Raw genomic sequence first — 25,713 nt, 5'->3', positions numbered from 1 at the left:
ATTATTCTTTTCTTTACCATCTTTTTCAACCACAGCAGGTGCTACTTGTCTTTATTCTTTCTGGTCTTTACATATCAAGTGCTGAATTTCTGTGGAGGTAATTTAAGTCCAGTTATTTCCAAAAGCACCAAAGTGATTATGTGGATCTGCCCCTCTGCTTCTGTAAAACCAGGGGGACGTGAAATTATTCTTTGCTATTAATAGTACATTGCTCTCCATTTGTAAGATGTGACATATTTGAAACATTGCAATCAAATGGCAAGGAGCTGGGACTTTTACTTCTACTTTTCCTCGCCTCTTTCTGAATGTGGATGATCTGAAAAACATCCAGGGTTATCTAGGAGCTTTGAAGGTGACAAAGATGCTCGGCATTGTCATCTGACTTTTGAATTCCTACATTGGCAGGGAATAGTTTTGATGCAGGTTATTTCCATGTGCTAGATAATTGGAATATGTACATTTATAAGAAGTAATTGACTCCAACCTTTCTAATACAGTGGATTTCTCTGTTAATGTCTGATGGGGATCTAGATTTTAGATTTATACAATTAATACAGTACCTATACAAGTGATACAGTAAGTTACAGTAAAGCTGAGCTGCAGTGGTACTCAATGCTTGATTTTTTTGAGCAGTTTCAAAGCAACAAGCTTTCCCCACTGCCAGTATTCACCGAGGGTCTAATAAACAGCCTAATACCATTCTCCGACTTGTCAAAGGCGACCTCAGTACAGAAGGGGAGGGCAGGGAGCCCATGGTGGGTCTCATGCTCTGTGACCCTTCATGTACCTATGGGCAGCACACTGGGATGGCATTGGCAGAGAAAACCTCCTTTTAGCTTCCCTTCTTTAATGGGGAGGCTGTTGCTCAACAAGGAACTGAGGAGAAACTTCAAGGATTTTATGCTTTGGTGTCAGCATGGTGTTAAATGGGTGTGTGTATGAATTTGCATCCTCCGTTGTAAAGAACTGACATATTATTGAGCATAAGGATATATTTATCTGTCTCAAAGCTATAAATCTGAACACTGGAATGAAATTTTAGGTATTTGGGAATTAGATCCTAGATTGGCAAAACCTTATAAAACAAAAAATGAAGTGTTTAAATCTTAGAACATTAACTAGGTGGTAACTACCATTCTCTCTTTTAGATATTAAAATACAGTGCAGGCAAAGGTTGGGATGTACTTTTACGATTTTATACCCACATAAAACTTTTTTTTTTAGCTTCTGCCAAAGCACTTTTTTTTCTGGCCTCAGATAGATCTATCATGTTCTACTTTGCCCAGAGCACTTAAAGAACAAAATCAAATTAATTTAGCTTTTCCACCTTCTTTTTTCTTCCTTGTAGGAGTGCAAGAATGCTGACATATAAGAGTGACCTACTTTAGTATTCCTACTCCCCCTCCTCCCCTTTCTGCCCTTCTGGCTATCCTCACTGCTCAGGGCAAACATTGCAGCTATAAAATTGCTAGTTTCCATGGACAAGGATGGTGATGCTTAGGCAGGATTTGTAGCCTAAAACTGGGGGTGTCCCGAGATGCACCTGCACCAGGCTGGTGTGGCACTAGAGCTGTTGTGGCTTCTGACGGCTGCAAGAGCAACCGGTCCTCAAGCAGCGCAGCTGGGGCTGAGTCCTGGACAAGTGGTTAGTTGTCCAGCCCCTGGTGTTTGGCTGCCCACCAAGAGAAACTTCTTGGGGGAAGGCTTTGCACGTGGCCCTTGGAAACAGGGTGGGGGATGACCAAACCCAAGTTTTGAGTTTGTTTTCCTTATTTTGTATTTGGCTTTTGTTTTTTCCTTCAAACAAACAAACCCCCCAAAAAAACAAAACCAACCAAACTTGCACTGCAGATCTGATACATAAAGGAAGGTAGGAACTCCTTTTGTGATCTCCTCAGTGTGTGCATCTGACCTCAGTTTTTTTTCTGGCTCCAGGAAAGGAAGAATTCTAATGTTGCCAAAACACTGTTGTGGGGTTTTTAACATGCAAACTACCAGATTTTATTGTACTTACATGACTTATTTTAGAAACCAATAATGTTTTAGTTGCATCTGATAAATTTACTCAATTCTTAGTCTGAGAACTGGGTGTGGTTCCTCAAACTGTCTGTTCTAAAGAGCTGCCTGGGGGTGAGATATTCCCACCACCACCACTTTTTTAGGTACTTAAGAATTGCTGTACCCCTGCAGTAAGCTTTCCTCTTGTACCAGCTTTGCTGGCAGCAGATACTTGCTGAGCAATCAATACCTGTAACTTGATAGAAATTTGAGTGTTGGGGTTCACTTATTTTCTGTTTTAGAAACACATGAAAAAATCAGAAAGCAATACTTCTGGAAGTACAGGGGAGAGGATGCTGCTGTCTGTGCCATGTGCCTTGCTGTGAAAGCTGCTAACGTACCCTTCATGAGCCAGCATCCCAGGATTCAAAAAGATACAGTTCTTGTGACTAAGGGCCATGTGGTGTTTTTCTGGGGAGCTGCAGTTCTAGCAAGTCATTGGGTGGGGATGTATCAGAATGTGATCTTGCTTTCTGGGGTGCTTGGCTTGAAATTCAGACACCTGATTTACAGAAGCAGTAGAAATTTTCAACTATAATGTAAAATACAGGTCACATGGAAAAAATGAGTTCAGACATCTTAGATTTGGCTACTCAGAATTAGTTGTTGCTTTCTTGACCTTAATATTTCTGTGCATTGATCCGTATCCTAAATCCAATAGGAACCACTTGGTCTGATCTGTGTACTGCAGAAGCTCAGATTTTTCCCAGCTACCACAGCATCCTCTTTCTTCAGAAGGGAAGTGACACGCACAGAATATAAAAGCCACAGTTGTCATACAACTTCAGAAAATTTACTTTGAGGCTTTTTTAGGAAAAACTGAAAGTAAAATAGCAATGTCATTCCCAGGCTAGTAAACCTTGGCAAATCATTTATCTGCTAGCCAGTAACAAAGGTAAAAATGGAAGCTAGCAAATTAGTTAATAACATGTCACTACATCTGACACACTTGGGTTCAGTGTGCTCACTGGTGTTTTTTTTCAGTTGCTAGAGCTTTATCTTCAGACTTCTACAGTGCTGTTACGCATACTGAGTACAGATGTACTATGGAAAACAACAACAAAAAAAACCTGGGTTAAATATGGCTAGGACATATATATAATCTTTTGCTGATAGCTAAGTCATAAGAAAAAAGAGGAACACTGGAGGATCTGTCAACATTGTATTTATAATGAAGTGTATTAACAAGGAAGCCAGTTCTTGGGTGTTATCATGGGATTCAATTTTATGTTTGTTCTTTTAACAGGTTATTAAACCTTGCACCTGGAAGACTAGACATACAATTCACCTGAGACTGAACCAGAATTACTGAATTTAGGTGACTGAAGATGCTGCTGCTGTGGAAACAGCTGCTCCTGGTATCATTTGTTGGCTGTCTTGGAGGTAACAATATATAATAATCTCTAATTTACAGTTTCAAGCTATGTATAAGTCTCCAGATTTCAGATTTGAACTGCACCTGAGGAATAGAACCACAGAGGCTTTGAAATGCCAATGTCACACAGAGTTTAGAGACCAAGCATGCAATACATATCTTAAATAATACAAAATTATTAACAGTGAATGAATTAAAATAACCTCTTTTCTCCAAAGTTACTACTGAGGACTATGCTTTCAGAGCAAGCAGAAGATGCTTGAATGCATTAAGGATGTTACTAGTGTTGCATGCATCATATGTATACTAATTTAATAGCTGCAATATGTCCTTTTTTTAACTGGAAACTTCTAAATTCTTTCTGTAACTGGGGATGACTGCTGCAGCTTTTGTCAAAACTTTTACTGTAGAATTGGTTTATTCATGAGGAGTAGAAGAGATAGGTTACTGCTGCACCAGTTCAGCAGTTCAGAAGTTTGCTTTTCCCATCCTGCTAGATGATAACCCAGCTAATTCTCAGTGTTTGGAACCTGTGCTGCTTTTCAGGTCGTCTCTCTCCTGTGACATTAGATCTTATGAATCTTTCTTTGCCTCATTGAGGTCAATGCTCACACCAGCAGAAGTCCCTTGCTTTTCTTGATGATCTCTTTGTTCGGTATGTGTTCTACTTGAGCGACTCTAGTAACACCAAGGTGCTTGTGAGAGGGAGAGGAGAGGTCCCTGTTCTGCCCTCAGGGGGTGACTCTTGGTGATTTCTGTGCTCGCTGGCATCGCAAGGGTTGCAGAGAGCAGGTATAGCTGATACTGCTCAAATTAACCAGTGTGTGTGCTCTTCATAACGGTCAGCACTACTTTGGGAACGAGCGTAGTATATATGCATGTGCTTTAATTAAAACATGTAAATCCAAATTGTTTATAGTCTGGGTCTGTTGTGAGTAGATATTTCCTTCGCAGTAGCTCTAATGCAGGGATGGGTGGAGAGAGACCTTGGTGCTCTGCCTGGCCTGTGCAGTCACCCAGCTGTGATCTCTGATGCTGCGGCATGTGCTGTGCCAGACTACTCTTCTCTCATCTCCCTTCCTTCTGTAACCAGCACTTACATTCTGACTGCCCTCAGGAAGGTTGAATTCCTGCATGAGGTGCACACAAACTTAACTGAATAGGATATGTGGATTTAGCTTTTTATGGTGACTCAGGACAGGATTTGGTTTTGGCTCACTCAGAAATTTTGAAGAAAAAGAAGCCACATTGTTAAACTAGTCTGTAAAGTGAAAGGTGCTAATATTTTCTCTTATCAAATCCAAACATTTTTCTACAGAAAAAGAAAATCCCATGAGACTTAGAAATATAAATTGTATTTCCTACAGGACTACTTCACGGGTCACTTTCTGAAAGAGGTCTTGGGCATTTCTGACACTGAAACAATCACACAAGACTTGCAGAGAATTACTGGTTGAAGTAGAGGGGCTTTCATTTTCTCCTCTTTAAACTGCTGGGAGCAAAACTACCTTTTTAATAACTTTAGAGTAGATACTGCCTTGCTGCTGGGTCCATGCTTTCCCTGTGTCTGTCTGTTCTGTCCCGCTGCTGTGGCATAATCCTTGCAATAAGTGTGACTCCTTTTGAGCCTGTGAAAATCCCAAAACAGCGAAGGAGAATGTGGCAGGGAGCTGTTTTGCTCTGTGAGGATTAGAGGTAGCGTTTTGTGCTGTTGTTTGATGCTGCTCTTGTACTTCCAGCTCTTCTCTTCTAGCAGCAAACATATGCAGCAGTGGTGCGCACGAAGCAGGTTAATGTGAAGTTGTGAGCATCTTGCATGAGCTAGAAAGAGCCAACCCAGCAAGGGCTGTTTCTTTTGGGCTGCATTTGGAAATACCTGAAGTTGAAAATGTGTTTGTACCCTTAAAACTAATTGAGAGATGTAAGTCCACTCTCTGCAACACCTACTGCTACATCTCTCTTATTGCTTAGGAATTACTTACAAGGCCAGTTAGCCACTGCTGTATCTGAATTGGCAAAATTTTCACACTATAAATGTCAGCAAAACAACTTGTTGCAGAACATATGTACGCGCTTCTGAATCTCATATGTAACTTTGGATTTCTACTGACTGTTCAGTACAGCTGTTACTTAAAGGAGATACATTATTTGTTAATTTGACTACAGACTAACCTAAACCGTTTTTTAAGAAGTGATTAGTTGAAACCACAGGCAAAATCCAAACATTAAAAGATTTTTTCAGAGTGTAGTCTTGCTGGTTTTTGATCTGCTGGATATTGTTTTTTTAATATTTACATTGCAATACTTAAGTAAAATGTATGAATAATTTTCATGCAGTGTATCACTTCTGTTGATGACTGGCATTATGCATGTTATTTGTAGCAGAAAGAATGATTTCATTACATTCATGCCTATGTTAGTGTTAGATGAGTATTGATGCTAAAAAGGCTTGGATTTTAAGCTGTTAAAATTTGTAAGTTTTTCAGTTGATGTAAGGAAGATAAGGACTAAGAATTTTATCTCGCTGTAGCTTTTAGTTACATTTGTGCAACTTAATAGTCATCCTTTGAATCATAACAACTATCTGAGATACAGGTAGTATAAGAACAGAAGGCCAAAATGCAGATATTTCATTCATAGATAACATACAGTAAAATGTTCTTTTGAAAAGCAACAATTGTTTTACCTGTATTGAAGTTGGATTGTTTTAAATTGCAAAGCATGCGAGTCTGGCTTGATGTGTTGAATTTAATTATGCTCTTTCTTTTAAATGGAAAAAATCTTTGAGATAGTATATGAGGTAGCATCCAGACCCAAGAAGGTAGTCTAACTCTTAAATAGCACAGGGTTCTCCTCCTCTCCCAGGCACTGCTGGTGTGTTATGAGCAGTAATATGGATAAAGCTGTAAATATCACCTGTTGGGGAGTTGCAAACAAATATTTGAGTGTGAGCTGCAACATCTGCAGAACTACAGGTGTGACACTGTCAAAGCATTGCTCAGATCACTTTGACCTTGGTAGTGGCTCGTGTGGAGAAGTACAGAAATCTTTCATCCTTGTAGGAGGAGGTTTTCACCCATCTGTTGAAGGACTTTGTTTACTCTTTAATCTTTCTTACGTTTTTATTTCATGTCATCTCAGTTCTTTTGGATCATATTTAAAAGCATCTTAGATGAAAGCAAGTTTTGTTTTTGCTGCCTATGAAGAAGGGTAGCCTTAAGGATACAGGATGAATGGGAACATTTCTTATGTTAAACTGTATCAACACCAAATGTACCAAATGGCTTCCTGAAAAAAATCTAGTCATAAATGTGTGGTTCTATGCAAATGTAACTGCATAAAGACACGGTATGAAAGGGATGATGTTAGCTGCAAATTCACCAATTCACATAAAGTTCAGTATTTTTAATAACAAAGTTGGCATTGGCTATCACTGAATTTGATAATAGAGAAATGTTTGTTACTCAATTAATTACTTGGTCACTGGAAATTAAGTATATGACTATTGTAGTGACAAGGAAAATGCTGCTAATATTTTGAAGTGCAAATGGTGTTGTGTAAGACTGTCCTCCTCCTGTGCTCGCATCTATTTCAGTTCATCTCCCTTCAGTTAGGGTACTTCCCAAATGTCAGTTTAGTAGCCATGGGGAGGCTGTAGATTGGAGGACCAGGAAGAAGTCAAGCGAAGAGCTGTTTTTCACATTGCCAAAAGCCAGATGGCTTGATGGAGCAGGAATGCTTAGAAGCCTTGAGAACCCATAATTGATATATATCCCTGACTTAATTTTGTTATATTGCAGTCATTGAGAATGCTGCTTGGAGTTACAGTCAGCACTTGCAGAGATGAGAGTTTGAGCCAGATGTAATTTGCTGAACAGCCTGAATTGAGCATTTCCAGCTGCCTAACCCATCTTACTGGAAACTCCGCAGAAGGTCTCAATCCTGACATACAGATCTTCTGCTGTTTGGAGACGTGGCATGTGTTTAATGCTAACGTTACCTGTTTGCTTCAATTGCTGTGGTATTCTTAGTGGACGTTTGGAACAGCGTGCTTCTAAAATCCACTTGGGAATTCTGCAGTTGAATTTAGTTCAAGACAGATTTTAGTAAGAGCACACTGTAAACATAAAACAAGTTGTTAAACAGTTTTGAGAATATTAGTTTTAAGCAGCATTCTGACTCTCTCTAGAAAACAGTTTTCCTTATGCTCTGTTTATAAGCAAAAAGATTCTTCTTTCGAAGATGTCTGCAGTTCAGTGTTATAATGTCACAGCTGCAGAAATGGAGATGCTGCTGATCTTGGCTTATAAACCTTGACATTCTCTGTCCTTACAGATAATGTATTTCAAACTAGTTCCCTTATTGCAGTGTCCTATATTGAACTGCTTTTTGTTTATCCTATGTGAGTCTTCACAGTTCATCAAAGTGGGGATGTGAGAGTATCTAATGGGAAAAAAAAAATGGCCCTTGGGTTTTTGTTTATTGATGTATGCTTATATCTGTATGACTGATGATCCTGCGGTCTTTTTGTCCATTTACCCAAGGGAGCAAAAAGATGATTATTTAGCATGGAGTTTCAAAACATGTACTTTGTTAAGAAAGGAAGTGCAAAACACATACTTTAGTAGTATTGTGTTTAAATTACTCTGAAGAACAACTTCAAAGGTAAAAATTAATAAAATATGCAAAACAATGTGAACAGTGCAAAACTAGGCCATGAGCTGTGGTGAAGTCATGAATTGATTCCAGGTGTGTTACAACCTCTCCTGGCTCTTGTCTAGCCTTCCACCCCTCCCCAGTGACCCAGGTGATTCCACTTACTCTTTAGTGAACTAACTGGGTAGCGGTTCCTTTGTTTCCAGAAAGCGGGGGTTTAAGAGTGCTGCAGACTGGTGCACTGCCACTGCAGTGACTGGTGAATATGGTGAACATCCAAGACTGTTAAGGTAAGCACCTGTCACCTAAGTGTGTAAACCGCTTCTCTGTGGTTTGCATGACAGCTGGCTTTTCTTACCACTCTTGCTAATTTTGCTGGCATTGTACTTCTGCCATTTATTTTGTTGCTCAGCTGGAGAGGAGGGGTAAGCTCTGCAGGGAGTGCTGCCTCCATCAGCCTCGGCTGACACAAGTGCTGTGTTTGCTCACCCAGCCTCTCACAGCAGCACTGGTGTGAGCAGAGGCATTCGTTTCTTTTGCTTTCTCATTATTTTCTACTGTTTTCAGGTGGTTTATACTGCTAAAACTGACTGCTGTGTTCTCCCTGGAAAGGTATCTTTTTAGAGTTTCTCTTGAGAATTAAGAGGGAAAAACAACTTTTTGAAAGATGTTTGAAAGGGAAAGAAAGCTGTGAGTAAAGAGAAAGTTCAAAGAAATGAAGCAAGGAGAACTGTGTGTAAATGTGTAAAATTTTTGTTCTTCAGGAGATTAAAGGGTACACTTCAAGCAGCATGTCTAGGGTGAGACCTTTAGAATCCTCTTGAACTAACTTTCTCTGCTAAGTTTTTAACTTGTTGCCACCACAAATAGTGTAATCCAATAGTATCTTGGCTCTGCTTTATCTGAATAGGGTGAAACAAAAAAAACGCTGTTAAACTTTTCCCTCCAGCCATTACAAGTCTTGGCAAAAACAAAAACCCAAAACCAACAACAACAAAGCCCAAAAACCCCAAAGAAACAAAAACCTCGGACCCCAAAAAACAAGTAGTATAACATACAGAAACTGTTTGGACACTGAAGCCTGATAGCTGTTCTGTCCCTTTACACTGAAATTTGTTCCTAATTCTGTATTTAATAGTCCATATGAGTTTAAAACTACATCGTGTTATATGTATTTCTTTGTCAATTCAGGTGTTTTCATTGTTTTCTTTTTTCATTTTGTCTTTTCTGTATTTGACTGAAAAAACCCTTGTTTAAACCCTCAGGCTTAGTAATGTTGTGTGTCAGATCCACAGCCCTCTTCTTTATTAGTATTAAAGTTAGGAGACTTATGAAACTGGAAAGCATGATTCTTACTCTCTTTATTTTCCAAAGAGCATGAAAAAAACCCTTCTGTGTTCTTAGTGATTTATTGTTGCTATTAAATCATGCCACAAGGAAAGTAGAACTACCCTCTTCAGAGGAAAAGCTTGTTCTCCACACTTATTTTAATACCATTTTCTGAAGTGGTGATTTACTTGTTTGGGCATGTGCAAAGGATCCCAGTCAGGTTCCTGTTTTGACCCCATGTCTTCTGTCCCATATTGATATGGAGAGGCAAAAAGGGGATCTTACTGTAAACAATGGGACATGGGTCCACTTTTTAATACCATTGCACTTGACCTGGATCTCAAGTATCAGGGTCCTGTGAGATTAGTGAACAATATTCCTGTTCATTCTATCATTCAGTATATTTGGAGACAGGCTTGAATTTTTGTCAAATCCTTACTAGCCAGCTGATCGGGAAAGCCAGTACCTTGCTCCTGTACTAGGTTTACAGGTGCACTAATACATATGTTTTCCCATCAATATATGTATCTTTTTAAATTTCTGCTGTAGGATCTGACCATAGCAATGAATGTGGTCTCAGTCTGTTCTGCCTTGCATTTATACATGTGTTCAGTTTAAGAGCTCAGTCTCTCACCCAGTATCCATGGGTGAGTCTCGTCTTCCTCTTGCGCTTATGTAGACAGATGCTGTTTCCTTGTGGCTAAACATCTTTTGAAGGCACAGAAATGCTTTTTATTTCTTTTGGCTCCTGTTTTTCTGGAAAACAAGGGGTGTACAATATGTTGTTGATTTGATGTAGATGAGGAAATAACTTACGTGTTTCTGGAAAACTCTTGTATTGAAACTAATCCCACGTAGGAGTATATTTGCAGTCATAAATGTGTAATTCTTAGTACAGGCTTCTTGGACGTTGGCAGAATGCCAGCAATACCTTCCCCTGTGCAAAACAGATACAGCTCTTAGAAACTTGCAATAATTTTGATTTAGTCTTCAGTGAGGAGTTTCTGTATGGGTGAGAATCCATTTGTAGAAAAAAAAATAAATAACTATCATCACTTACTACTATGACGCTGCTCTTGTTAAAATTCAGTTTTCATTAAGAGTTACAGCATTCAGACAGAGCCAGTCTGTATCTTAATGCATAATGGTTTTGCATATTAATAGTAACATCTTTTTTGTACATTATATATGTAGAGTCATAATGTTAAAAAGCATCTATGCCAATAGTAACTGTCAGAATTGTTTAGCTTGGATTGCTTGTATATTGCTAACAAGATTCATTATACTGATAGAAAATTTTGTTTGCTTATTGAATTAGTTACAAAATGAGGAACTAATCTTGGAGTTCTGCTTTCCTATGAATGTTTGATGACATGGGTGTTTAATACAGATCTCATATCAGAAAAGAGGATTGCTGCTGTAAATCTGAAAAGGCACCCATTGTAGAGATCCCTTTGCACTTAAGCCCAACACACTAACAAGCCTAACTACTCCTCTCTTATGATGAACAAAGGATAGAGCAAACAGCCTTGTGTGTAAGCTCTGGGAGGCAAGAAATTTGTCCTGCTGCAGACATCTTTTGCCTATAAACTGACAGATGGTGGTAGCTTACTGGAGACCCAGTTTCACCTCTTGCTATGAACCAGTGTTCATCTTGCCTCTGCCTTCCTGCTTCAAATACAGCTATAGTCATCTTGTACACTTGTGCCTTAGCATCGCAAGCTTTTCTGTTTTCAGCCTACCAATGGAGCACACTCATTTCGAGAGGTTTTTTAGGTCTTGTTTTCATTCTTCATTAATATTGCAGTAAGAAGGTGAGCAGCAGTCGGGAGTGATGCTAATCCATTCATTTGGAATTAAGTGAGGAAATAGTCTCCTTCATCAAGACTCTCTGTTTTTTCCTTTTAGCTATAAATAAACCTTGGGAGGTCCAATTCAATGCAAAGACTGTCATTGACTTAATGGACTTGCTTTAAGTTCAGTGGATTTATAGGAGTCTGTATTTGATGATGGGCATGCTCTTATCAGTTGCAGTACTTAATTCCTTAAGTGTGGAAAATGCTGTGATATTAAAACTCCTTTTGAAGAGAGACCTTAAATACTACTGAAGAGTCTTCTCAGTTTCTGTTTCATCTCCTAAGCTGAAGAAAACCTCCTCTTGAAGAGCAGCTCCTTCTTGCTACAGATACTGTCTAACCTTAAAGCTGAATCCTCACCTCCAAACAACTTAATGCTTCATTTCAACAAGACAAATGCTGTCTTTGCCTTTGTTAAACTCATCACAGACTTTATGACATTTAAATGGAGAACTTTTGGCTAGTGGCGATTCTAATTTTTACATAAACGACCAAGAAGAAATTTTCAAGTGCTTTATCCTGCAATAAAACTTTGTTACTGCAAATATTACTGAGCATGAAGGCTGTACATTGGTATTTATACAGTTCTTCTGCCTACTGCAGTTTATAGTAGAATATAGCAAGTAATTCCAATACATTTTTTTTGTAAAAGGTTATGGAGCTTGGGTACATTTAATAGTAACCCCTAACAGAATACTTCCTTAAATCCACAGTCTAATGATGTCTAACATATTAGAAGTCTAACATATCATTGAAGTCTAATACTTCCTTAAATCCACAGTCTAACTCCTAGTGTCTTGACTCTTCTGTTTGCTGAGTTTCTTGGTAGGTAAATCATTGCCAGATACTTAGTATATGGCTACTTATTGTATGACTTGAGTCTCCTGTCTCCAAGAGAGTAGCTTTGGAAAGTACATAGCTGTTCCTTAGCACACAGCATGTCTACCCAGTGATGAGGGTAGCCTATCCATAGCTGTTTTTTTGGGTTAGTGTGGTCTAACATCGTCAATGCAGTTTCAGAAGCAGCAAGGTCTTGGAAGTTGCAGCAGGACAGCTGGTTTCCATCACAACATGAGGCAGCCCTGTCCTTCCATCCTGAGGTGGTACAAGGGGACGGTAGGATCAGCATCGAGGAGAGGCTGTCATCTGCTCTATGCAAGCTGGGATCTCTTTCTTCTTTCTTAAAGCATCGGATTATCTCTTCTTCCCTGTCCCCTGGCAGCAGCTATTAAAGTCATTCTTCTTTACTTGCCAGGCTGTCCTTACTGAAGAGATAAAAGCTTAGAACTTGACTGTTTTGCCTTTCTTCTGCTGGTTTGTGTAACAAAATGAAGATAAAGCTTTCACTCATTGCTCAATAGCCATCCTATTATTTCTTCTGCCTTTTGGTAGCAAACTAGGCAGAATCATCCCAGGCTTGCTGTTCAGCCATCTTAATTGATTAAACTACCTTCTGAAGCCTTATCTATCATTGGCAGAACAAATGATGACTAGGATTGATGAGTAATCTCATCTACTGTGATAATTCTCAGGGTATTGGGTACTACCTTTAACCTTCTATTTCTTACCTACAAAATGGATCTAGTGATGCTCAGTGCTTTATGAAGGCTGGAGGTCTGCAGGTGGGTCATGCTATGGAAATAATGAGGCAGTTGGGGGAAACCCTTTTCTCTGCAAGCAGAAAGGTAAAAGACATCGGAGAGGGGAAACACAAGGGAAAAGGACCTTGGCAGAAGTTTGCTGTGCAGAACATAAGCTGTGTCAGCCCCTTACTTGAGAAGTTCAGGACATTGCGAGGTGAAAAAAAAAAAACAAACCATGAAAGTTATTGTGAATGACAGCTGAAAAACGGGAGATATGCTGCGGTTGAAATCTAAAGATGAATAATTTGGCAGATGTTTAGGAAGACAACAGAACTGAGAAAAAATACTTTGTTTTGTATTTTAAAAAGCCTTCCAGAATAAACTGTTCTGACTTTGTTCTTAATGATCATGCTCAAAATGAATGCTTTAGCTTCTAAATTTTTGGTCATATTAAATATGCTGCTGCTAGCCTCTTGGACAAAAGCTTGATTTTTGCCATAATTAACCTTTCAGTTCCTTGTTTAATAACAAAAGGGATAATACTAGCCTTTAAATTTTTCAATCCATGACATACAGATCAGTGATGAGACTTTGGGGATAAGTATTTATCAGGGATCAGAACACAATTTTCACACTTGCTTTACAACCTTGTGTAATTTTTTTACTGAAAATCAAAAGCTTCACTTCAACACTATTACTGTATATGTTTGAAAACCAAAGCAAATAAAAGCTCATTTATATTCTTGTCTGATTAGTACAATCAGAACTTATTGATGCTAAAATGAACTAAATTTCCATAACTATAAACAGAATATTAAAATATAGCCATTTAGTGTAGCATGATGTTTTTTCCTTCTTGGATGGAACAGATAGTTATGACTTTCCTGTCAACTCTTTAGGAGTCTTGTAGCAAAGTCAAAAGCATTTCAAACACATGCCTTCTGGCAGGTATGTAGACCTTTTTCTAGAGAAGTGCTGCATGCTCTCTTGAAAGAGAAAACATAAGAGGACATGTAGGTGAGTGTTTGTGCTTGGTTATCCTTTACTCTTGCCTATTTGAAGGTGAGATGTTCAGGGGCTGTGAACTCGGCAGAGAAACATTTGGACATAGAAACCACTTTATTTGAACCAGTTGCTGGAAGTGTTTGAAGTGTTTTAATCCAACAGAGGGGATTAGAAGCCTAAGGGGAGGTACGGAGTAACTTTATACAGTAAGGAACTCTGTATACTCAAGTTGCCTGGATGTTTCCCTGCAGTGTAAAATGAGAAAACTGGAATAGCTTAATGCAGAGGGCATGGGGTTGTGGGTTTTAAGGAGACGTGGGTTTGAATTGTGATGGCAGTGACTTAGTAGTTTTTATTCAATTTGCCAGAAAAAAATCATAAAGACCCTTGCAAGGGTCTGTGTGAAAAGTAACAAAACAGAGACTTTCTGTATTGTTCTAAATAAACATCAGGGTTTGCTCATAAGTGTCATTTTGTTAAGAAGTACCAAGTGTGAGGAATCAGCAGATATAACATGACTTTCGTTTAGTAGAGGCGATGGAGTATGTCAGGAGCTTATTTTTTAAACAAGCATAAAATTTCAGAACTCTTGTGCTGCCACTCCACCATCTCAGATTGGGGAGGCTCAAAATACCACCTTGTCCCTGGTGAGCTGCAAGTCACACCTTGCACATAAGGCATATACTTTGCAGAGCATCTCAAGATGCACCAAATTATTTTGCAGCAAGAGGCAAAGGACTGCAAAGAACACTCTTAATGTTCATTTACCTTTGGTTGTTGTGCAATGAACACTTCAAAGTGTTTTAAACCTGATTCTTAATTGGCATAGTTGAGGGTAATTACTGTATATCTGTTCCTCATACAACTGTAACTGAAAGCAATATAGAAAAATCCACAAATAATTCAGTGTTAGATTCAGTTGAGTCATCCCATACTTGAGAGGCGGCAGAGAAAGATATTGGTATTGGTCAACGACTTGATGGCAGATTTTATGATACTGAAGATAGAGGGCAAATTGTGACACAGCCTTAGGGTTAGTCACACTGATGTGAATGTACCCCAACATAAATCCTTCAATGGCACCTTAAAGCAGCTTCAGATCTGTGCCTTGGTCACCTAGGAGGCCTTTACATAGCTTGGAAAAGCTAAAGTCAAATAAGAACTGGTCTTCTAAAGCTCTGCTGTATGTTCAAGAAAGTTTTTTCTCTAGTTCATTCCAGATTACTTTCTGGTCTTTATGTTGCCAGAGATCATCCATTGGTAGAGACTTTATGAATTGGGTCTTTTAAGGTTTCATCAAATTTCTCATTTTTAAGGCTCACTGTGTAGGGAGATCATGTGGCATGTTATTTAACGAGTCAAGGCAGCTATGGAGATATGTAATGGAAAGAAATACATTTCCCTACGTTTTTCAAAATGTGAAGAAACATGTATCTTGTATCAACAGCTTACAAACAGGACAGATTCATTCCTTCCCATGATGTTTTGTGCTGGCTGGGAAGTGATTCCAGCAAGCTCTGATAAGCGACAGTGTTTTTTGAGATAAACTACTGACACTAATGGTGCCTTGACTTTTTGGAGAGAGGAGGCAGTGTGACAGTTCTTTCTGCCTTCAAAATTTCTAAGAATTGCCTTGATTGCTGCTGTGGAAAAAAACTAAATCTGAATTTACTTATAGCCCATGCAAAACTTTATTGCAGACCACAGACTGTAGTTTGAAGAAATAAAATTACATAGCTGAATTTTTGTGTGTCTATTTTATACATACAATCTAAAGATTCATCTCAAATTCCAGATCTACATCTACAGCATTGATGCAAAGTGGAGATATTTCAGCTTTTACAAGAGTTTACACGTGAGTGACAGTAGTGAGCAACATACTGAAAAATACTAATTTTTTTTTTTTTAAAGTTTTTTGCATCTTAACTTGAATTACTGAATTCTGTAAACAGTATCTGAAGAGACATAAAAGCATGGAGTAATTGAGGGAGAAAAAGCAGTTGTTGCAGATCATAACCTTATTGGTTGGGGTGACAGTTTCAATTCTATTTGAGTTCTCTCCAGTTCTCATCCTTTTATGTTGGATTAAGTAACAGTTTTTGTCTTCTTATTCCCATAGCAACCTTATCTTTTTTTTGATGTAAATCTACTTGTCTCTTACTATCTTTCAAAGCTTGCACATGAATAGCTTGTGAAAGAGAGGAGTCTGGTGAAGAGAGCAAGCAGACACTTTCTGGTGTAGGAAATAAGGAAAAGACTATTTTGGAAAGAGACATATAAAAAACATTTTATTTTCAGCTGAAGCTATTTATTACATTCGTCTTTTAGTGTAGTTGTTTTTTTTATGAAGACTAAAAATTTTATGCTGTTTTAGCCGATTGTCTGGGCAAAACTTTTTCAAAAAGTCAAAGGCCAACTGACATGCGCAACAAAAAATACCAACAATGACCTGCAACATTCTGTCTTATGATGTGTCACTTTCAGTGAAGATAAGTCTTAACTTGCTGTGATTTTGCTCTTCAGGTAACTTGAAATCTCTTTAAGGGAAAGTTGGGTGGAAGCAGAGGGTTAGTTGGGTGCTGTGTTGACCCCCGGCTGTGTTACCAACCCTTCTGCCTGTCTGTCTGTGACTGGTGACCCACAGCTCCACAGCTGGGAATACCCTGACCTGGGGAGGGTCTGTGAACCTTCCATATCACAGGGATGAGGCCCCAGGTCAGAGTGAAAAACCAGCTTGTATGAAAGGGTTCATCCTCGTTTGGTTGCATCTGCTTGCCATTTTAAGGCATTAAATGAGGTTGACAAAAGCAGCAGTTACTTGGTACATCTTTTCCTCATATTAAAACTACACTTGAATGGACTTGCTTAACGTAATACATGTCTGAAGTGCAATGGAAGGCAGTTATGTAAATACTGGTGTGAATCAAAATTTTTCTTCCATGGCTGTAATGGAGATATTTTAACTGTCTGCTACCTCAGTCCTGATGGCTGCAGCTTGCTGTGAACCAGATTGAACCTGGTTGTGGCAGCGTTAGTACTGACACTACGAAGTAGGGTGGTTCTTGAACTGCAGCTTTATATTCACCTTCTTGTTCACCTACTTTTGATGATCCACCATCTTTGAGTCATGTTTACTGTTAGTGGGGGAGGAATGCACTGTTTATTTATTAGCCCAATTTTGTTTCATCCTCATAATCTTTCCTGTTCATTTCTCTAATAGCTAGCTATGTTTTGACAATGGCTATTTTTGACTTAATTTTGCTAACTTAAATATTCTTTGGAGGGCAGTAATTTACTTGCTGAAATGATCTAGCATGTGTAGTGTCTAGTACTTATAAGATTTTTTTGATGCTTTGGTGGTGGGGCTTGGGGTGGTTATTTGGGGTTTGGAGTTTTTTTTAAGACTTTTAAAACCTAAAAGTTTTTTCTTTCAACCACAGAATATACATAAAGATTAAACTAATATGACTTATTATATGTTTAGATAATTAGACTTTATGCCTAAATTTTGAAAACTTTTTAACAGGAGTCTTTTGCAGGTGTAAAATTTTCTACAATTTACTAACAAGTTTGGCATTTTCTTCACACCCTCCACCACCCCCCATCCCCCCAACATGGTAAAAACTCTAAACAAAAAATACTTTCATTTTAATTCCTGCAGATTTTTTTTTTTTTGAAAGAGGAGTGACTGTCCTCAGTATTTTTGCACTTCAGGACTGTTCTTAAACATCTGGAATATGGCTTATTTGGGTCAACAGCTTATATTTGCCAAAAAATCAAAGCAAGTCATTGCTAGGGAAAGGATTTCAGCCCTTGTTTTGTTTGTCAGAATTACCTTAATGGGGTCTTGTTAGCCCATTTAGGATACTGCAGATAAGATACTACTTAAAAACATGTAGATTATGTTAACACCGCATTAAGGGCCTGATCTAAAGCCCATTGAAGTTGATAGGAATGTTCAGTAGGATTTTAATGCTTTGATCTTTCAGCTGCAGTTTTACAATTTACAAAATCAAACATAAAAAACATTTCAGTCAACATAAACACATCTGTGTTATCTGTGTTGTACTTCACCCTTCATGGCTAATAAAACTATTGGATTGTGAACCTCCTCAAACTGAAATATCTAAATAATAATTCTGAATGCATTTTATGGAGATAAGTTCTGAAATAGAAAAAGTGGTATTGCTAAAAGGCACATAAGAAGTGCAGTTGTCTTGCGATGTACCAAATTATACTAATGCTCAATGAATATGTAAATATATAATAAATTTTATCTGGCTGTAAGACAATAAATATCAGATTTAAGAGGGATTGAAAATAACTGTTTAAATGTCTTCACTGTCTATCTTCTTACTTTAAATACTTTCTCAGGGCTCCAGTTTGTTGCAACCTGCCTGTTTTGCTTCCTGATGTTTACTGTCAGTATTGCTACTTGCTAAGCAAAGTAACTATCCTAATATCGAAGCAATGGAACTTGCAGAACTACTCTTATTACACTGCATTGCTTTTGTCTTTATTTTTGTATTGATAATGTATTTACGTAAGTGTTTCTAGTAGAATGTGGTAGTGAGCTGTGACAGAACACAGTCTGTGAATTGTGGGGAGTCTCATTTAATAACCAAGGAAATTCTCACTACTTACAAGAAGAGATGCAGTACCTCGTTTTTATTTTCTTGTTATTACTTCTCCCAGCCCTGTGCAGTGAGAGATCTTCTTTCTTTTTTATGAAACTATTTTTTTCAGCCCATGGCTTTTTATTAAATTGTAGTTAACGATATACTTTTGAGGATTACATCACCCTACAGCGGAGCAACTTGGCTTAGGCTGGAGATCAATCTGCACATAGAGCATCTGTCACTTAATGATTCTGCTTAGATACTAGCAAAAAGATTTGAGGTCCCACTGTGTTTTGGAGGTTTTCTCCTTATGTACATGTCTCAATCTATTAAACTCTCTTCAGTAACACTGGGATTGTATTTGTTTTTATAAATGGAGTAGCAGAAGACAGGGTAGGTATTTCAGGGCAGTTGTTTTTCTCCACTCCTGCAGCTTCTGTTGTGGAATGGTTGGATGCTGAATTTATTAATCTATACAGTCACTTGCTCAGGAATCCCTTGTTCAGCTACATTTACTCACCTACTGAAGGATGTGCACATTGGTACATCATGGCATATTAAAGGTTTACTGCTGCCTGCCATAGCTGTCATCTCTTTGACCCTTCAGTAAACTAACAGTCTTCCACATAATTTTGCTTTCATTCAAGTGTAATGCCATTACTGCAGAGGCAGACAGAATGCAATTCTCTAAAGATCTTGTATTGTTCCCTTCTCTTCCAGGGAGGTTAATGTGCTCAAATGATCTCTGCGTTTTCTTGTTTTAGCTCTTTTGCTGCAAGAAGAGCAAAGAAAGTGCTCTGGATAATCTGTTTACACTAGCTTTTGGGAGATGGAGCAAACTGGAAAGATGAATTCACCAGTTAGGTGGAAGCCCTGTTACTGCTTGAATTTCAAATGCCTTCACTTGCTTCTTTAGCACTTCTAGTTTTGTAGCTTTTTACTAAAAGATTATACAGGCTTTTTTCTAATATCACTTACCGTGGAAATAACCAAGTCAAAATCTCTTTACCCAAAAGCAGCTAAACCACTTTTAAATATTAATGTTGTATGGGAATAACTTAAGTCTTAAGTTTAATTGGTGTTTCATCCATAGACATTTGTCATTTACAAGTAGTACCATTTCAGAGAACAAACACGCTCCCTTGATTCCATATTAATGTTTGCATTATATTAGCACTTTGGAGGCAGTATGGATAGCCTGTGATCTTGCAGAGCTGATGGAGAGAATGAGAGCTTGTAGATGATGGGCTGAAACTGGTGTCTGGGGACATCTATTCAAAATGCCAGTGTTGAAGGTGGCAGCTGTCATGTCATTGTGTGCAGTTTCTCTTTATGAACTTATCGTCATTGTAACGGCTAACAATTTGTATTTTCCTAGTGCTTTTATATTGATTGCTTCTACTGTATGTACTGCTATTTTACCCAGTAATGAAGTTAAACAATCAAATGAGTCAGTGATTTATTGGGTTTCTTGATTTAGAGACTGGTTCTACACTGCCAGTGCTTCTCATCTGCTATCTGAACTCTTGTTCATGATCTGACTTTCTCACTGGCTCCCCGAGTACCAAATAGGTGGGTTTGATTATTAATAAATCTAGCAGTTGTGTTTTGCATTTCTGTATCAGTTGTTCACACCCTTTTGCATTCAGCTATTTTTGAACCTCTGATTTCTAATTAAGTATCTCTTCCTGGTTTTATTTTGTAATCTTTCAAAATAATTTTTTTTTTAATATTCAGCTGCTTTGGTTAACAAAATTAGCATTTTTCTCCATAGTATTTCATAACTTCAGCTCTTAATAACATATGCTACTCTTACTTAGACTTTCATCTTTGTGCAACTCTTGTTTACTTCTATTTAAATGTAACTATAGCCTCTCTTTTAAGCCAGTTCTGTCTTACCCATCCTTTATTTTTCTTTCCCCTAGGTTTTCTGATGGGGTTTCAGTGGAATTACCATCTTGTTTCTTTTAAAATCCTTTTTGCCTCGTATTAAATCCTTCTTTGCTGAAAAAAATTGTCCAGATATTCCAGTTCTGAGCTTTGTGTTTAAACCGTAGAACCTAAGCATACTTCTAGACTCCAGACTCCATGGGCTACTGACTCCATGGCAAGGGTAAAATCAATTGCTCATGTCCCAGTGTCTGTGAGGACATGATGTCGGTCTAGAGGCTGGAAGAGGGCTGCTGTGCATTGCACCTGTTTTCACTTCAAAGCAGGACACTTAGGCACACCGTGGTACTTCTCTGCCACGCACCCTGAATGGCATTGATTTGTCACTGCATAGGGTGTCCAAGTGTATTATGTTAGAGTGAGTTCTTATCACAAATCATTGCTTTGTGTAACAAATTTAATTGATTCCAAGTCATGCTTGCAAGGCTCTCCTGTTCTTCCCCTAGGTGACACAGTATCAGATACCTGTTTGTTCTTAGCAAGACCAAATGCAGTTTTATCATCTATTTACCCCTCTGTTTAATTGTGTAATGATTACTGTTCCTGCTTTTATTATTGTTCCTGCTTTTAGAAACCAAAACATGGGATTTGTTATCTGCATGGGGATTATACTGATTTGTTTTTAAATGTGTATCTATTATATCTGGGTCAGAGCAATGATTAATGTTGGCAGAGGGGTTTTATAACCAGACTGAAGCCCTGGCACATGTACTTAAAAAGGCCGTTCTGATTTTATAGAGGACATGAAGCGCAGAAGCAGATGTGTGACAGAGCAAATGAAATTTTGGCTTAATTGCAGGGGGTACACTTTGTCTATATTTTTGGTCAGGCTGATGAGTGTATGTTTGTGCAGCTGGTAGGAACAGAGCAGTTTGGGATAAAAGGTGTTTACAGTATTTTAGATTTGAGAAAATAAGATATGCGGTAGGTTATTTGTGTCTTTCTAAGATGAAAGATTAGAAGAAATTGTAGATGATCTGTTTTGATCTCTTGGATATCTCAATACAATTTTACTCGGTGACCCTTGTATTAAACCTTTATCCAGTATGCAGTAACTTACTGCTTCTTCTGAACTGTCTGGAGTTTTAATTCTAACTTGAGTTTATCTGGCTCCAGCCATTGGGTTTCTCCTACTGAAGAAATTATACCAGGCAGAACTCCTGTGAACATCGATAGGCAGGTGTGTGGGCAGCGTGCTGCTGAGAGCTGCTGCAAAGCCAGTGCCAGCCTTGCAGGTCACGGTGGTGTTTACTCCTCCGGTATGCCTTCATGCTGCTCTAAATTATTTCTTTTATTGACTGCTGCAGGTCTGTTGATGTGCAGGTACAAGTATAAGAAAGTTGCTTACAATGAAAACATATTTCTGTGCAGATAAGGAGAACTGTTGCCGTGAGTCTTAGCTTTGCGTGTTGGAGCAACTGCAAGTTGCAACTGCTCATTGAGTTTCTTTTAAACATCCTACCAGGGGCATGAAGTCAGTACTCAGCAAGAGCTGCTGTGCACTCGAGCCTGCTGCAGCTTACCATAGGTGCAGAATAACTTGACACCTTCCACATTCAGGCTCTCAACTAATTGAATATACTCAGCAGAACTTGAGGATAGGAGAGGCTTCCAGATAAGACAAGAAACTGACTGATCTGACAGCAGGGAACTCTGGTACAAATCATCAACTCTCCATGCTGAGCAGCTCCAAAATGAGACCAGATGGCCATGGGATGGCCTGTAGGCTGTTCTAATTGAATTGACTCTTAGTCTTTGCTGTTTAAGAAACACCTTGTTCAAATTCTGCTTCCCAGCTTCACTGTAGCGTGGCCTTCTCCCTATGCTTTAAGTATAGACAAGAAAATCCCTTTCTAGGTGTTTCCCTACATGTGAAGACTTACCAAGAGTATGCCCAAACTCTTGATTGCTCCCCCTGCTTGCTGTTTGTTACTATTTCTCTGTAACACTCACCTAATGGAGTCTGGCTTTGCTATTCAGATGAAATTGTCTGTCTTGAGTTCAGACCCTAGCAGCAAAAACTATGAAATCCCTCTGGATTAAATATGAGGGAGGAGATAGAGGAATTGACTTGATTTTAATGAATATCATGATCATAATTAAAGAGTAAGAGCATGGCAGAATGAGTTTTACAAGATGGGATAAAGGGATTTTAAGAAAAGTTGGGGAATGTGCTGAGCCTGAGTGTTGGTAAGAGTTGAGGCAGCTGGAACTGGTGGGGAAGGAAGGACTGAAAGGAAAGTTGTTGGGGAGAGGGGACAAACACAAAGGTGTATGAGGAATGACAAACATCTCAGAACTGCATCTCAAGCTGAAGAGAGACCATGGCACTGGGACTAGGGCCCTATGGAGCTGGGGGTTTCAGTCTGAGTGGCTGCTCCATGGGACCTGTGTTTGTAACCTTCCTGGTGGCTTCTCTCATGATAGCAAACATGGTGCCTTTCCCAGCTGCAACGTGTCCCCAGCCAACAGGGATCAACACACACGCCCATCCCAAGCCCTTGGTGCTGAAATCTTACTGGTTTGACTTTTTTTCTTGGCCAGTATTTGTGATCTTAGGCAACCTTAATTCTGGCATTTTCTAACGCCAAATAATTGAGTTTGCAACCTCAGTATGTTCTTTTAATTTTATTAGGGCCTACAGAGTAATATATTTGCACAAGAATACTGAAGTAGATTATGCAGTGGTTTTTAGCTTGCGATCAAATAATCATTATAAGAACTCATGTTTGTGCACAGATTGGAGTTACAGCTTCATGGGAAACTTTTCATCATTCAGCTTTCATTTTCAGCATTCAAGAAATGATTCTGCTGCTTGGACTGCACAATATCCTGTCTCCTAGACATCGAGTTGTATTTTTTTCATTTTTATGTTATTTCTGTGAACCTGGCAATTCTTTGTTGTTTTAAATATCTCCACTGTCAGCATCACAATGATGTGTTTTTTTTCTTTTATTTTGTCTGCCTTATCTGCAGTAGAAAATACCAGTTTTGCTTGTCAGCTGTAAATGACATCATGGCAAGGAGTGCATTTCACTGCTTCCCTGTTCTGTGAAGTCTGTAAGAAAGGAACTACAGACCATCTGCTTTAGCCACTTTTGGCTATTGCAGAGGAAATGAACAAAATATATTCTGGCTTGCTTTGATGTGCTCCTGAACATCCATTAAGTACAACGTTAGTGTTGCTGTACAGTGCCCAGATAGAAATAGATCACTTTTCTTATCTATCCTGTCCTCCTGAGCCTGTTAATATAGTCTAATCCTAGCTAGTAACCTAAGAGATTTATGGTCATAAATGTTTGCAGCAATTTTCTGGAAACTGTTTTATGCTGTGGAAGCATCTTTGTACCCAGATAGGTACTGTTCCAGTTGTAGTGGAGCACCCAAGGAAGAGTGTATTTTATCCTTGTTTCAGAAGCGCTAGATTTGAACATCACAGAGGCAATTAATGTCAGTAGTATATGCTGTATTCAGGGCATGAAGTCTGAGTTATTTTATTTGTCAGATGTGAAAATTCACTCAGCTCTTTCTTAAAATTGTGATGTGAATAGTTAATACAGTAAAATAACTGTTCTTCCTCCACACAAGCCAGGCAAATGTGCTACCATAAAAATGTATTACTTTTATTTCTACCTCTGCATTTTTAATCTATCAGTAAATCTAATAATAAAATTAAAAGTTTTAATTTTCTCTGAATTTCTCTGTAAATATTGTTCTTGATACAGATTTAATTTATGTGCTTGCACTCTATCCTCTCTATGGGTTACTTCAAGTAGGTTACTGAAATCACTTACATAGAAATAGTTATCTTCTGAGTTCCCTTGTACTTGTTTTATTAAACTAAAGAGTTGAGGTGTCATGTACCTGACAAACTCATCTGGTTTTAGGCTGGGAAACAGTATACTGGAGAACTATTAAAAAAAAAATAATCCATTGGTGTTAGCCCTTCTGAATCTCCAACATGTCAAGTTAAAAATACTGAACAGCAGCTGGAGCTAAAGATGAAACTGCTGATTCTGGAAAAGATAATGGCACAGGTAATTTTTGGCAAGGTAGGTTGTAGTTTAAGGTTTCCTCTTTTTCTTTTTTTTTTTTTTTTCCCCCTAGGCAAATTACTTAAGTATTTTAGATTTGTGGGTTAGGAAGTGGCTTGTTTCACTGCACATGCCTGTTGGCTACAAAGCTGGTGGTAGAGGGACAGGCATAAACAGACAGATAAAGCTACTCAGAGTTTTAATCACGGTAAGTAACGCTGTGGAGTTGCAGAGCTTTGGAGAGCTGATCCCCAAAGAGGTTGTCTATGGGCTGTGAAAGCTGGAGGCTCACCCCAGAGAGCTGAAGCAGCTCCATCAAGACACAAAGTTTCCTCCCGGGACCATGTTTTTAATTCGATGTGTTGCAGTTAAAATATTTTATGTTGGCTGTTCTACATAAACTTGTGCATTTCATATTATTATGCGTAATCCAGGTAGGATGCATGTTTTGAGATGAGAATTAAAAATATTTTGAAGATCTGTGAATGTTGGATTTTTATGCTGACTAGCAAGTTACTGTATTTTTACATGTGCAGCAGCAGCTGTGGTAAGACATCTGTTGATAGGACACTTACTCATCTGCTATATCTGTTATTTGTCATCGTTACATCTGTTAGAGTCCACATGGCCCTAATCAAAGCAGTGGGGCTTTTTGCCAGGTGCTCCATACAAAGTGTGATGGGGAAGATGACAGATTTTGGTTACCCGTATCCTAGCAATACTTTCTGGTAACAACCCAGCTATGTTCTGTAATATTTGTGGGAGAATCTGTCTGTTTCTTTAAGGAAGGTGGCTGTCTTTGGAAAGATGAAACAGTAAAGTCAGTGGCGGAAAAAAAATCTTATCATCCACGTGTTCCCAATGCTTCAAAAAATGAACTGTCGTAGGATGGTTTTCATTGATTTATTTATTGAGGAAAGTCTTCTTGGAAACACTGCCACTTAATAAATAAACAAACCTTCATGTGACTAGACCTAGATCTGGCAAAGAATTTAGCCATCTGTTTATTGAAATGTGAATAGCCTGGTGTTCTTCAACACTGAACCTGCTTTGTGGTTACAAGCAGTTAGTGATGGAGGTGCTTTATAGACTGTCAGGATATTCTTAGGGTTTGCTTTAGGAAAGCTTTAGGGGAAAAAACCTGTATTGCATCTGAGAACTCAGCTGTAGGATAACTTCCTTGAGCAAACATCCTTCCCTCCTGAGATATTTCTTAAATTACTTGAATTGCTTTGTTCAGTGCTGTGT

The 25,713-nt window shown here is 38.6% G+C and overlaps 1 protein-coding gene across 3 annotated transcripts in view; it reads left to right on the top strand.

The window, feature by feature from the left end:
• The first annotated feature begins 3,308 nt into the window (after positions 1–3,308).
• The window catches only part of CNTN3 (contactin 3), an 82,476-nt gene continuing 60,071 nt past the window's right edge, over positions 3,309–25,713 (top strand). For all 3 annotated transcript variants that reach the window (XM_026857432.1, XM_026857433.1, XM_026857431.1), the window contains exon 1: positions 3,309–3,441. In XM_026857432.1, the coding sequence (XP_026713233.1) occupies positions 3,387–3,441 (55 nt within the window). In that variant the 5' untranslated portion in view covers positions 3,309–3,386. The remainder of the gene's footprint in view (positions 3,442–25,713) is intronic.

The sequence above is a fragment of the Athene cunicularia genome (genome assembly GCF_003259725.1).
Source record: "Athene cunicularia isolate RWA chromosome 12 unlocalized genomic scaffold, athCun1 chr12_part1, whole genome shotgun sequence".
NCBI lineage: Eukaryota > Metazoa > Chordata > Aves > Strigiformes > Strigidae > Athene > Athene cunicularia.
The sequence above is the reverse complement of the archived record's forward strand: the minus strand, read 5'-3'. Positions and strand labels throughout refer to the sequence as shown.